The sequence below is a fragment of the Pinus tabuliformis genome, chromosome 7 (assembly GCF_031772625.1).
Source record: "Pinus tabuliformis cultivar Carrire ecotype Pingquan chromosome 7, CPIR1, whole genome shotgun sequence".
Lineage (NCBI taxonomy): Eukaryota > Viridiplantae > Streptophyta > Pinopsida > Pinales > Pinaceae > Pinus > Pinus tabuliformis.
In genome coordinates, this window is record NC_142293.1 from 1,183,908,697 (window position 1) to 1,183,924,101 (window position 15,405).

The 15,405-nt window shown below is 40.0% G+C and overlaps 1 protein-coding gene across 2 annotated transcripts in view; it reads left to right on the forward strand.

Annotated features, from left to right (window-relative positions):
* The window catches only part of LOC149251678 (glutathione gamma-glutamylcysteinyltransferase 1-like), a 463,832-nt gene that overhangs the window by 129,413 nt on the left and 319,014 nt on the right, over positions 1 to 15,405 (forward strand). For both annotated transcript variants that reach the window (XM_089459519.1, XM_089459520.1), the window contains exon 4: positions 2,003 to 2,166. In XM_089459519.1, coding sequence (XP_089315645.1) covers positions 2,003 to 2,166 — 164 coding nt within the window. The remainder of the gene's footprint in view (positions 1 to 2,002; positions 2,167 to 15,405) is intronic.

Consider the following 15,405-nt stretch of genomic DNA (forward strand, 5'->3'; position numbering starts at 1 on the left):
GGTATGGTGAGAGGAGGTTAGGATTAATTTTGCAGAATTTTCTGAGCACTTATGGGGGTAGAATTCCTAGTTCCATCTAGCATCCAGTAGCAGAAATCAATGTTTTACAACTCGGACTCGGACTCGGACTCGGCCGAGGATCGACTCCGACTCGGACTCGGACTCGGTAATGACTCGGCCGGCTCGATTTCAATGACTCGGTCGTTGTAAAAAATACATTAAATATTTATTTTTTTTATAAAAAAACATAATTTTAAATATTTTAAACATAATTTTAAAGATTTTCATTCAAGTTTCCAAACACACAACATTATAATATACATGGAAGACAACCATTCAATTCCATATTAAGAGGTGAGTCACATAAATGAACATTTCACACGGTTATATCCAGTAGATAGAAGGTTCAAAAATCAAATGCTGAATCAGGTTTCCCTAAAGCTGCCTGAATTAGTTTGCTGAAAGACTTTAAAGAGCCATGCACTTGAGTATTTGACTAGCATTTAATCTTTGCCTTGTGTCAGACAGTTAATTTTGATTGTGTCAGACAATTAACTTTGATTCCTTTAATCTTCAATTTGTTATAGAGTCCACAGACTAGTATGACCCCGAGTGCCAGCTTTACATCCTGGAAATTAATAAGTTTGCGTGTTTTTCATTTTACCCAACAGATCATATCTGAAGGTTGTGCAAAAATGTTTGCAAGGATACCGTCAAATACTGATTGTGGTATAGGCATCTATGGTGAATGAGGATACCATGAGATAGTGGTAAGCAAGAGGTCACTGGGCAAGCAAAAAAATGTGAATGGCAAACTAACAGGAAAGATTGGAACCTTAAACAACAAGAAATGAAGCACAATGTAGCAAAAGAGTGCATAGAGTGTGTAAGATTGCATCACATTGGCTATTTGAGTGTGATTTTCTTTTGATGTGCAACCCCACTGATGCATCCAAGTGAAAATTTGCTTGACCCCTACTTACCTTTACCAAATATCAGCAAAAACATGAATTTTTTTTATTAAAATCGCTGCCCAGCCATCCTTTCCATGACTCGGCCGAGTCAATACGGACCCGGCCGGGTTGACCGAGTCAGCAATGACTCGGCCGAGTCATTGGATGACTCGGCCGAGTCATTGCTGACTCGGTCAGCCGAGCCGGGTCAAGCTGTGGGCTAATGAAACGGTCCGAAACGGCCGTTTCCGTTTCAACCCGCCCGTTTTGTAAAACAATGGCAGAAATTGTTGGAGGAGGGCACAATTCACACTGGGAACATTTCCACCACTTGGGCCCAAGAGATTCTTTGGGGTTATTTTGGATTCCTTGTGAGGAGGCTCCAGTTAATTTCCCGGAATTTTCTGAGCAGATTGGATGCCTAAATCACCAGTGCCACTTTAGGAGCAGTAGCAGTTTACTGGGTCGTGTGAGCTATCAGTTGGGGCCATTTCCAGCATTTGAGACTACATCATTCCACCTGGGTTTGGTGAGCTTGCAGTAGCAAGCCTAGGTTCTATGATCGTCATCCTATCGTACTTGATTTATGCATATGAATTAATAAAATGGCTCAACTTATTTGCCAATTTCTTGGTGTTTTTGATGGTGCATGCATATTTGTGATTTTATTTGCTATAGCCTAGTTCATGTGTCTATTATTAGTTGTAGATTTCAATTTGGAATTTTACAGTAGTTAATTAAACATCTAAATTGTACAAATAATATAGAGAAGGGTTATGCATTTTAAAAAGTATACTAAATTGAGCAATGAATGTAGGTTGAAAACATCAAACCAGGTGTTTGCATTCCATACTTTCTTTTAATAATAGAATGTTGGAGTTTCTTTCCGTTTTGGAAAAATAAAAGAAAGATGTTTGGCAGACATGATATTGTATTTTTTATTTTTTGTCTTTTTTGGTATTCATTCACAAGTGAATTGTCGTTATGATTTGGATAGTACATGTTAAGTATCTTTTGTGAAATTTCCTTTATTTATTTTGGGTTTGCAGACAGGGACTGGCCATTTTTCTCCAATTGGTGGATACCATGCTGGAAAAGACATGGCACTTATTTTGGATGTTGCACGATTTAAGTATCCTCCCCATTGGGTTCCACTTCCACTTCTTTGGGAGGCAATGAGTACCATAGATGAAACGACTCAACAACACAGGGGGTATGACTTTTCCATATGTACATACTTGTTTTCTTGATTTCCATTCTCCAAAAGCAAAATTTTATATGATAAATGTGTTTGATGCTTATTCGCAAGGATAAGTTGCTTTCATGATTTCATCATGAGTTTTTAATTAGTTCATGTTGGCTCTTATCCTGTAACTATATAGTGAAATCAATAGCCCATGTATAAGTTCAATTGGAAGAAAACCAAATAAAATTTTCTTTGGACAATATGGATGGTCATTGATGTAAATATCAAAGAATTGAAAGAGTTGGGATAGGATGATCAATTGTCACCATATCTTCTTGTTCTTCTTTTTACACACACACACATATTAAATTTGAAAAATATGTCTTAGATTTACAGAAAAATATCTACAAACTGAAAATAAAGGCATATATAACCACAATGTGACTAGAACACAAATAAAATCAGAGTAAGCTGTGGGCTCTAAATATTGGGCATCCTTGATCAATATTGTCCCGTTTGGTAGGAGCAGATGGTGTGTACCTCATCACAGCATATAGTACCAAAAGCAGGCAGTAAGGTAATCTCACACTCAAACAGACTCACACCTGATCTTCCAAAGAATGAATAAGGCTGAAACCATCAAGCACTGGCAACTGCCAGATCCTTCTGGTGGTGGAATAAACTAGGTAACAACAATCTCCAAACAACACATTAGTGAAGCTTACCTTGACGTGAAACTAAACAGTGATGCTATAGATATCTCCAATAACTGTAAGCAAATTGACACTCCCAAAATATTTGCTTCATTGACTCTGAGAGGTGACAAATAATGCGAAGGCCATTCGAAATCCCACTCTTGGCCAAACTGTGCATAGATGGGAACTGCTGATATAACACTAATCAACCAAAAGCTTGCAGATTATACGAAAGAAAAATGGACCGCACACTATGAAGTATCTATCCTCCAAGTCAAACAACACCTATTTTGCATTATGGACTGGGGATAGCAGATGTTGATGATACTATATCAAATATAGTAGTCGGAAATCATATTGCAGCATAGGGTGACCAAAATTCCGTCCCCAAACCCTCCAAAAAGGTCCAAGCATCCTTATATTCACTTGAAAATATTCATCTCTGGATGAGCCCTCTCAACTCCATACTTGATAGATGATTAGGTGCAATCAAGTCATTGCTGGAGTACCAATCCTTCTAGGCATGTGAAGAAATATCCCACTGTAGTGCCGCTCTCCGAATAATCACTTAGAGAGACCTATGGTATTCTGATGACACATGGTATTTGATGATAAAAGAGAGGTTGGAGCTCACTCTTTTGGTATGCATAATCATTTCCTTATATTGATTTGGAGAGTTCTTGTGGCTTTGGAGTGCTAAGGGTGAAACCCTTGAGCGAATTGGTTTCGGTGGTGAAACAAATCCACCCTAGCTGATTGGAAGGAAAAATCACTATGATCTTTCACAAGTATTTATAGCTGAAGATTCATCTCATTGCCAGGTCATGGGTACAACCAAAGATTTTGGGATTTTGGAGGTAGTATTGTCCATCTGCAGTTTGTGTGGAAAAAGGGGGCTGATTCACTCATTTGCCCATTGTGAGATCACTTGAGGAGGTCGTACTAGTGATTATAAGCAAGTTGAGGGTATTTTTTGTGGGTAGTTTCAGCGCAAATTTTTGCTGCCCTATCTAGCGCCATTTTTTTCTCAAGAGTTCAAGCCATCATTTGCTGGTCCGTGGCATCAAAAGGGAGGGTTAAACCAGCCATCAAAACTGCTCCTGCGTAGTTATTTACTGTAGTGTAAGGGGACATTTCAGTGCTTTCATCATCTCCTATTTTCCCAACAAATCGTGCCATTAGCCATGGCTGTTTATGGGCTTCTAGAAATCTATTTTTGTAACTCAAAAGGCTGCTCCAACATGTAATTCTAGGTCAGATTAATAAAACAGATCAGAATATATTGGCTGAGTTGTTTGCTGTGGTATTTTTGCTTGTGATATGATGGTTGAGTTATTTGTTTAGCAAGAAGGGATTTTACAGTGGTATTAATAAACAAATTTGTTATATTGGTTGAATTTATTTGCTGTGATATTTTGTTTTCGGTATATTGGTTGAGTTGCTTGTCTAGAAAGAGGGAATTTTACAGTGGTGTCAAAGCAAGGGTTTTCTTTCCAGCCTATGAGTTCATTTTATCTTGATATGGAATACATCACCTACAGAAAACAGAGAAAGGGTGATAACAATCTTCACTCAGAATCAGAAGAAGAGGAAGACATGGGGGATAGGAACGAATAGCTTGGGGGAAGCACTATGAATATTCGAAAGAACCTTGCAACGGGTGCAACAACAATTGGTTCAGCTTATCACCCTGCTTATAACTAATAATCAAGGGAACCAAAACAATGCTAGCAACAATGGTTCAAGAGGGTCAAATGGTAACAGTAGGAACCATGCTGAAGGGAGCAACACCCATATCCCAATTCAAAATAAACCTCAGACAACGAGTAGAGTGACTCCTAGACATCTCTTATGTCAGCGCTTTGAAGAACAGCCAACAGGAAATTAGGGACAACAAGGACAAGGTGAAGGGTTTTCTGATTATTTGAGGGAGCATCTGGCTCTTGGCAAAGAATTGAATGTAGCCATGTCCTTACAGGATTTTTGTACCCTTAAATACAGGAACAATCCCAGAGAGTGCAACAGGGGCGTTCAGAATTTTGAACTTCCACAGAAGTTGGGGAAATTGTCCATTCCTTCTTTTGATGGTTCATCCAAATGCACTGCCAGAGTGTGGGTTCAAAAGTTGGACACATATTTCCAACTCAACCCTATGTTGGAGACAGAGGCCATCAAATTTGCTACACTGCATTTGGAGGGAGAAGCTCATGAGTGGTGGTACCATGGGCTAGTCACTTTGGGGCATTTGAGCATTACTTCATACCTGGATTCCACACAGAGGCTGTTTAACTGAATTGATAAGGACCTAGAGATACATTTTAGAGATTTCGCACAACTCAAAAAAACAGGTACAACAGATGCTTATATTTTAGAATTTCAAAGGATTGCAGTCATGGTGACAGATGTTGTAGTGTCCCTAGGGGATTTTTGCCCTCAAGGTTATAAAACCACAAGATAATATTGCACCAAAAATAATAATATCTTCTACAATCTTTGCCGATGACATTTGAGATGCAACAATGAATAGATAATTGACATTAACAATATGTATCAATTTGTAACCCTTATGGATTTACTCCCTACTGTAGCCATAACACTGAACAATTGAAAACAATTGACTCCCAGGAATTTATTTCAAATCATCCACAGTTCATAAACATAAACCAGCTCTCCACACATATGGAATTTGACCAACTATCCTTCAGTATTCTCACAACAATTGAAGTACAAATGATTGCTAGGTTACTAGTTATTGTACTAGACTACTAACCCGACCTGACTTTATAACCAACTTCAAACATCAGTCCTCTAGCTGTGACTTGTCACTAGCTGTTTACTGCCACTGACTTGACTTGTAGACCGGCCATGTATGATTGAATCCACAACCCAAAGGGATCTCAGAACCCTCTTGTATTGCTTGACGGCCATACAATTTAGAAATCTAGACTGTGGCCTGATTTCAGCCTTGCAGTTGTACGCCTTGCTTGTGTTCTGCTCCATTGCTTGTGGACAAACCCTCAAAATGCTTCGCTGCCCCCACACAGAAGCCTCAGGATGTGTGCAAATGTCAAGATAATCAACCTGCAAAGATTTCCTTGCTTGCCAAAACTATTTGAAAGATAGAAGAATAGAGAAAGATAGAGGGTTAGCTAGGGTGGTTTCATCTTCACTGAAACTAACCAAGGGAAAAGGGGGCCTTAAAACCTTCAAAGCGTCAGGCTCACAAAAATAGAAATAAGCCAATCCACAATGATGATAAAAATGATTCCGTCTTTCTTATTTGTAGATTCCTCATGGGGGTCTCATTTCCATATTTTGATGTCAGGGTTTACAAGTTTAACCCCCATTTCTGGCTTGTTGTCCTAGATACCGCAAATTTACCCAATGTTGTTCGAAAACATTGGATAGTGGGTTTTCCCTTTTATCAATGACTAAAGTCTACGGGGTTGGATAGGCTACTTCGTCTTCCCTTGCGCAATTAATCAACAGGGAACATTACAGCCCCCCCTTTTCGACATTGCTTGTTCTCGAACAATTGCAAGTTCGGGTGCTGCGAAATTTGTTCTGTTCCCTTGATGTTAGAAGTCAGACTGTGTAGATGTTCAACCATTTTGATGGATCCTCCAAATTCACACTCAACCAGATCGATCATAGGTTGCCCAATGTTCTTCTACAACGTCTGCGATAGATACCAGCTTTTAACCAAACGTTTTTATCTTTATTCTCATGAGCAATAATTGAGGGCCAAGCTAATACAGCCCAAATTTCATCCTTCTCACGAATTTGATTAGAATCGGTCTCAAAACTGCCCTCCCTACATATTGATAAACTCCCTGCATTCATGAGATTGCCAAGGAATCTAGCAGCCCCGATGTATTAAAAAATAGGATCAGCAACTTCTACAGTGAAATTTCCAAACTTGGTAATCCCCAATCTAGATAAATACACCTCTGAATTGTTTGCCATTTGGATTTTTGAAATGGACCGAGTGCTCTCATATATTTTGTAAGTAATAGATTCAGGTGCAGGCTGTCCACTACTGTAATTAAACTTGATACCCTAGTCAATTTCTGGTCCTCCAAGATTGTGGCTTGCATCCATAATAAAACCCCATTAGACTCATGTACTGCAGGTGTTCACATTAGTGCATCCCAGGTGATCAGAGGTGGCTTATATTCCTGCCTTTTTGGGTCCTTGAATGCTTCTTGCTGAACAGGATCTGCAGATTTCCATTGATTCTGCCATTGTCTTAAGCCAAGGTTGAAGGTACCAAACTCTTCCTTAATAGCCTGCACATTTCTGTTTGCTTGAAGGATCTGCTTTCTTAGGAAATCCATATTTTGATGTAAGGGATTACAAGTTTATCCCCCATTTTGTTGATTTGGGGTAGCATCGGATGTGCTCTAAGCCTCAAATTTTGCAGGGAGAATTAGGCATAGGTATTTCAAAGAACCCAAAAAGCATTTTGGAAAATGCCACACAGAAATGATTTTATTAAAATAATTAATATTATTAATGGGGTTCCTAAGTCTAAACTTGGGAAAATTAAAATATTAATGAGTATTAATCTAATTAGGGGTAAATCTTCTAGAAAAAGCCACAGATCAAGCCAAAATGATCCGAGCCTTTGATTAAGAATCAAGATGTAATCTAAGCCGTTGGTTGTCCAACAGGAAGATATAAGAAGGGGCTTGAGGGTCATTTGGAAAATACACAGAGAGATGGAGAAAATCAATTTTATGAGGTGAGAAGTTCTTAGGAGGAAAATCGATTGAGGAGATCTTGCAGCAAAGGACCAATGAGAATCTGGGAGAAGGAATTTCCGGAGAGTACAAGGTAGAGAGAGGACAAAAAGACGTCTAGAGGAAGGCTGATTCTGACCTACATAGTGTTGACGCAAAGACAATGTAGTCAGTGAGGGGAAGTCGAGTTTTCGCTGAGTGAATTCGAAGTTCGGTTGCCGGAAGCCAGGGTGAGTCTGGGAGGTAGGAAAGTCGATCTCTCAGCCAGTAGAGGATCCAGAGCAGAGAGGCAGCGTAATACCCAGGAGGGGTGACGCAGAAGCTGCCCAGGGTGATGTAGTTTTGCGCAGAAGCCACACAGATCCTCCAGAACTAAAGGATCAGTCACTGATTCTCCAATGATAGGATGAGATCATTTTACCAGTCTTTTGTCTATTATTTTCTTTGTAAATGGTTGCTAGTTGAGCATCCTAGAATTGTACTAAGAATTTCTCCTGCATAATAATAAACCCTCAGAGTTGCTGCACTTGTTTTCTCGCATTGGGTTTTTCCAAGGACTATTTGTCCAAAAATAACTGTGTCCTATGTGTTGCATTGTTCTTTCTTGCTCAGTATTTTGTTTCCACAAATATATTAATTAAGTGAAGGTTCCCTGTATTTACTTTGAAAATTACTGTAGAAGATAGTAAATAACTTGTATGATTTAATCTATTAGGAGAAATAACATCAGTTTGTTGTAGTAGGGATTTCGGCTTAGGAATTTTCACACATTTCTGGGTTATTGCCCCAGATACCCCAAATTTACCCAATATTGCCCCAAAACATTGGATAATGGGTTTCCCCTTTTATCAATGACTATAGACTACGGGGTTGGATAGGCTACTTTGCCCTACCTTGGGCAATTAATGAATAGGGAGCATTACAATCTCCCCTTTTCGAAATTGCTTGTCCTCAAACAATTGTAAGTTCAGGGGCTGCAAAATTTGTTCTCCTTGATGTTAGAAGTTGTTAGTTTTTGTAGCATCGAATGTGTTCTAGCCACGAAATTTGGTGGAGAGGCTAGAATACATAAGATCTCCAAAACCCATAAATTGTTTATGGAAATTCCACCTAGAAGTGTCTCAATTAGATTATTAACCGATTTTTAAAATTTCCTTTAAAATTTTCTAAGTCTAAACTTAGGGGAATATGGTTAATTAACCAATATTAATTGAGATAAGGTGAGAATCATCTAGAAACTCACACAGATCGATCCAGAGATGATCCTAACCATTAATTAAGTTTTAATCTTGGCTGTTGGTGCTCTAAAGTGGATTATAAAAAGAGATCGGTGTGGTGATGGAGAACACACTTGAACTGTTTGATTTCCAGAGTAGCAGCAGTTAGCTGCTGGAAAGCTAGAGATTGAAGCGGTGAGTGAGGGGCAGGGATAGCGATCCGAGGGAAGTTTTTCTAGATTTGTAGAGGCAGCAGCAAGAGGGCTGAGTTTTCCCAGTGAGGTAGCGCAAAGGACTGCAGAGTTGCTTCAGAGAGGGCAATTCGATTTGTTGAGGGGAAAATTTGTTCTCAGTTCTAGTGGTTGGGCAGAGGTTCCAGATGGCTGGAGAGACGATTTCCTCAGCAACAGGAGGCAGAACGACTTCATCATAGACTTGTTGGAGGCTTGACATCATAGAGACTGCACAGTGCAGCGCAGAGGCTGACGACCACTGAGTTCTCTGTAGGCAGGTTGTGCTGGGATTGTTTGTGGAGGAAAGGTAATTCCCTTAAATAATTTTGCCTAGGTTTTCTCGCTGTGAGTGGCCAGTTTTAGGCATCCAGATTGTACTCAGATTTTCACTGTTGCATAATAATAAAAACCCTCACTGTTCCGCTGGTTTTCCCAAGTTGGGTTTTTCCGGGGACATTTTTCCTAAAATAATTCTCATATTTTATGTGTGTGTGCTAACGTTTCTCAGTTTCTAGCACATTATTTTTTCGCAGAACTTTATTTGTGAAGGTTGCAGTGTGTTTATTTCGATATTTGTCGTATGAGATAAATTGTTATATTAATAAACAATTAGGAGAAATAATACCAGTTGCTGCTATAGGATTCCACATTGGAATTTTCACATGGTATCACAACACAGTTGATCAGCTGGGATCTTAAAGGCGAAAGAATTTCGCTGTTTAGTAAAGAGCAGCAGGCCGAAATTCCCAGGAGCAGTGCAGTCCTTTGCTAGGAGGTCGAGTTACTTGAGGAAGTTCGATTTTTCTAAGCAGAGAGGTAGAAAAATTCGATTTTCCAGATCGAGTGTTTCCAGAGGCGGAGGGAGCAACTCTGATTTTTTGTTGGGCAGATTTTTGGCTTGATGCAGAGGGTATTGCAACAATTCACTAGAGTAGAACCAACGTCAGGTTGAAGAGAAGAGCACACACGACAGAGGGAAAATTTTCCTTAGGGAACTTCGACTCTCGGAAGTTCGAATTTCCAGTTGCAGATTCGCAGTAGTAGCTTGCAGGATCACGCGCTCCAGAAAGGAGTGCGAATAGCAGCTGAGCATAAGGAAAGAGGGAGTTTTCGACATTTTCAGAGATGACCACTGTAGGGCTTAGAGATCAGGATAGGTTGGATGGAGCTTCCAACTATGTCATCTGGAAGGCTAGGATGTCCTTCCTTCTAGATGAATATGGCCTGAAAGCCTACATTGATAATGTAGTGGTAGTTCCCTAGGATGCAGATCAACAAAAATAATACAAAAAGGAGATGGTATAGGCGAAGTGGTTGATTCTAAACAGAGTCAGGGATCATATAGTCTCACATATAGCTAGCAAAGATACTGCCAAACAGATGTGGGATGCTCTCTCCACGTTATACCAGGGAACTTCCGAGCAGTGGAAGATGTTTCTTGAGGAGAAGCTAAGATGCATCCGGATGCAGAAGGGGGAAGGCATAGATCCCTTCCTTACCAGGATTTAGAAGGTCCGAGACTAGTGCGATTGGCGCTCAATAGTGTCTCAGAGGATTGGCAGGTCTTTGTCCAAAGCATATTGGGCAGAGATAATCTACCAGAGTGGGATAGGATGTGGGCCGATTTGCAGCAGGAGGAGTTGAGACAAGCTCTATTAAAGAGCTCCATTAGTGGTCGCAGTAGCAGCAGATCGAAGGTGGTGAAGGAGGAGGAGAATGTGGCCCTCGCATCGAAGGGTCCTAGGCAGGGGTAGGGGGAGCAGAGAAAAAGGACTTGTCAAAGGTCAAATGCTTTAGATGTGGTGAGCTTGGTCACTACAGCACCCAGTGTCCTTTCAGGAAGAAGGATAAGGAGGAGAAGCAGGACCAGTAGGTAGCTTCAACAAAGATTGACAGACTATCCTCCAAGTTAGAGGAAGACTTCGCGATGTTCGTAGATATACCTCCAAGAGTGAGGTGGGGAGATTTGGTACTGTAGTCCTAGAGAGCTACAGAGATTGGTCAGGGTACTTGAGGAGTCCACCTCATGGATCATTACCTAGCTACAGGGCTCACAATATTCAGTAGCAAGATGGACCAGTGGTAGTTGATGCAGTCAGAGACCGAGTGACAGTTGTAGAGACTAGTAGCAGCTAGATGTTGGGAGCACAGTGCAGATGGTACAATGCAGAGTCAGCAACAACGCAAATTCTTCAGTGACAGTGCAAAGGCTAGTAGCAGTCAATGACTTGGCAGACAGATGCATCATACTGAACATAGTGGATTCAATATTTTGGATGCTTTTCAGTTGCAAATGTTGCGGTTGCAGCAACAACAGATGAGAGGGAGTTGTAGTGAAAATGAAGTGTTGGCAACAGTATGGCATTGTCAGCAACACCACAGATGCAACATATATCATAGTTGCGCAATGGTTGGACGATGATTGAGGGAATAGCGTAGTGACTAAGGGAACACCGCAGTGACTGAGGAAACAACGCAGTTATTGATGAAACAACACTGTGACACTGAGGGAGCAACACTGTGACTGAGGAAACAACGTAGTTATTGAGGAAACAACACTGTGACACTGAGGGAGCAGCGCTGTGACTGAGGAAGTAGCGCAGTCATTTCTAGCAGAGTTTCTTGTCAGACATCAACAATGTGACAAAGGTGATACATGTTGGGAAATGTAACTAGGTTCGGTCTTCATTAAATATGTTTAAGTCATCAGAATTATTATTATTATTATGTCTTATTAAAGCATGGGTTTCATGCTTGGGTCATCATGTTTTAGGTCAAAGTCCCCATTGAGGAATTCTAGGATTTATTCTGAGTCAATAGAGTCATTGTACTTTTAAAGAGACCCTTCTTGGGCTTTTGAATCATGTAAAAAGGTTAAGTATTGAGTCAAATATGAATTATGTTGCCTCCACACCAAGTCGGCCTTAAGATGATCAAGTCGGCCTCAAAGAAGGCTATTTGACCTCACCAAAGGACTATAAATGAAGCAACTCAAATTTCATTTGCACACTCACAACAGGCTAGTTCGATATCTCTTGAAGCAGGGAAAAAGTGCGAAGTGGAGGAAAGAAGGGAAAAGGAGTGCGAGTTTGGTTTAAATGAAGGAAGGGAAATCAAAATTTTGGTGCATCTATCTCTCTCTCTCGTGCCTTGGTTTGGAAGATCGAACTTCTCTAGTTGATGCCATAACTTGTCGCTGCATGTTACTGCTGCTATAGGTCGAAGTTGCTGTGCTGGAAGCTGCTACCTCAAGAAGCTGTATTGGGCCAAGATCGAAGTTTCTGAGCGAAGATCAAAGTCTTTCAGTGAAGATCGAAGTCTCCAAAGCTAGGTTGAAATTGCTGGGTCAAAGAAAGTGTCGCTACTATTGCTGCTGCTGCCAGGTCAAGTAGAAAGAGTAAGAAGGCTGACTTGGTGTGGAGGAAAGTTTGTGTCAAGGTCTAGAGTCTTGGAATATCTCAGGAAAACTATTGAAGGAAGAATTACAGACTGGGATTTCCCCTAGAGAGGGGTTTTTCCCTGGCTGTGTGCTTATATCTGATGTCCATTGATTTATGTGCTATTGCTTTGGTAATTGCTTGATGAACTAAAAGAAAGAAGATATAAAGAAACATAATAAGAAATCAAGAACATCACAAGTAAGTATCAAATATAAGGTCTTTCTGCCTTTTTGATTTTCTAACAATACAGAGACAAGTGTTGTGGCAGTGTGCGCAACAGTAGAACACATTCCTTGCTAAGAGGGAGTGTTAGTTTTTGTAGCATCGGATGTTTTATAGCCATGAAATTTGGTGGAGAAGTTAGAATACATAAGTTCACCAAAACTCAAAAAGCGTTTTTGGAAATTCCACCCAGAAGTGTCTCAATTAGGTTATTAATTGATTTTTTAAATATTTCCTAAGTCTAAACTTAGGGAATATGGTTGATTAATCAATATTAATTGAGATAAGGTGAGAATCATCTAGAAACTCACACAGATCAATCCAGAGATGATCCTAGCCATTGATTAAGTTTTAATCTTGGTTGTTGGTGCGCCAACAGTGGATTATAAGAAGAGGTCGATGTGGTGATGGAGAATAGACTTGAGCAGTTCGATTTCCTTGGTAGATCGATTTCCAGAGTAGCAGTAGTCAGCTGTCAGAAAGCCAGAGATCGAAGCAGTGAGTGAGGGGCAAGGACATTGATCCGAAGGAAGTTTTTCGAGATCCAGAGAGGCAACAACAAGAGGGCCGAGTTTTCCCAGTGAGGCAACACAGAGGACTGCGTAGTTGCTTCAGATAGGGCAGTTCGATTTGTTGTGGAGAAAATTCGTTCTCAGTTCCAATGGCCGGGTAGAAGTTCGAGAGGGCCAAAGAGACGATTTCCTCAATAGCAAGAGGTAGAATGACTTCATCAGAGACTAGTCAAAGGCTTGACGTCATAGAGACTATGCAGTGCAACGCAAAGGCTTCATAAGACTGAGTTCTCTATAGTCAGGTTGTGCCGGGATTGCTTGTGGAGGAAGGGTAATTCCCTTCAATAATTTTGCCTAGATTTTCTTGCTGTGGATGGCCAGTTTAAGGCATCCATATTGTCTCAAATTTTCATTGCTGCATAATAATAAAAACCCTCAATGCTGCACTAATTTTCCCAAGTTGGGTTTTTCCAGGGACATTTGTCCAAAAATAATTGTCTCATATTTTATGTGTGCGCTAGCATTTCTCAGTTTGCAGCGCATTATTTTTCTGCAAAACTTTATTTGTGAAGGTTGAAGTGTGTTTATTTCGATATTTGCTGTAGCAGATAAATTGTTAAGTTAATTAACGATTAGGAAAAATAATACCAATTGCTGCAATAGAATTCCACATTGGATTTTTCACAGAAGTCAGACCATGTAAATGTTCAACCATTTTGATGGCTCCTTCAAATTCACACTCCTCATAACCATATAGATCATAGGTTTCCCATTGTTCTTCTAAAATGCTTGCGATAGATACCAGATTTTCAACGTTTTTATCTTTATTCTCATTAACAATAATTGAGGGCCAAGCTAATACAGCCCAAATTTCATCCTTCTCATGAATTTGATCAGAATCAGTCTCAAAACTGCCCTCCCTACTTATTGACAACCTTCCTGCGTTCATGAGATTGCCAAGTAATCTAGCAACCCCGATGTATTAAAAAATAGGATCAGCAACTTCTACAGTGAAATTGCCAAACTTGGTAATCCCCAATCTAGATAAATAGACATCTGAATTATTTGCCATTTGGATTTTTGAAATGGATTGAGTGCTCCCATACACTGTTGATAATATCGGCGATATTCGAAAATATCGTGATATTTTCGGCAAAATGATATATCGCCGAGAAAATATCGCGATATTTTCAGAATATCGCGATATTTTCAAAATATCGGCAAATATCGGCAAAATATCGTGATATTTTGAAAATATCGGCAAAATATCGGCTATGTTTAAAAATTTGAAAAAATTATTTTTTATGCTTGCCGATATTGCCGATAAGATATTTTCTGGACCCTCGGTGATATTTTGCCAATACCAATATTTTGAACACTGCTCCCATATATTTTGTCAGTAATAGAGTCAGGTGCAGGCTGTCCACTACTGTAATTAAAGTTGATACCCCAGTCAATTTTTGGTCCTCCAAGATTGTGGCTTGCATCCATAATAAAACCCCCATTAGACTCATGTACTGCAGGTGTTGACATTAGTCCATCCCAGGTGATTGAAGGTGGCTCATATTCCTGCCTTTTTGGGGCCTTGAATGCTTCTTGCTGAATGGGATCTGCAACTTTTCATTGATTCTGCCATTGTCTTAAGCCAAGATTCAAGGTACCAAACTCTTCCTTTATAGCCTGCACATTTCCGTATGCTTGAAGGATCTGCTTTCTCAAAGGCATCCATTCCTTGATCCAAGAATTTACTATGTTCTTGAATTTCATCAATGTGGCCAAATGTCTCCTTCATATTATGCAGCAACTGTTTTTCTTCCTGTATAAGCATACTGTCATGCTCAACTTTAATTTGCGCCTGGGGTATTTTCTCATCAATTTCTTCCAACCTTTATCTCTGTCCAATATTGCTATTCACAGGATAAACAGTTAGGTTCCCCCTTTTGAAGAAATATCCAAGTTAATGAGACCTTGCCGGAGAGATGAGTTGGGATTCCTTTAGACTGTAGACTTCAGTATATCAGATGCTAGCTCATGCTGGCTCGGTAATCTCTCTAACCTGTACTTGAGTAGACATTATCCTGACTTCCCTTTATTCAACCCTGAATCTTCAACCTTATAGGAGCCTCCATAAATTATTGTCTTACTGTGCCTTCCTGTTCTCACTTTTGCATGTTTTCTCACAATTTCTTTAACTTCCTTCTCTCT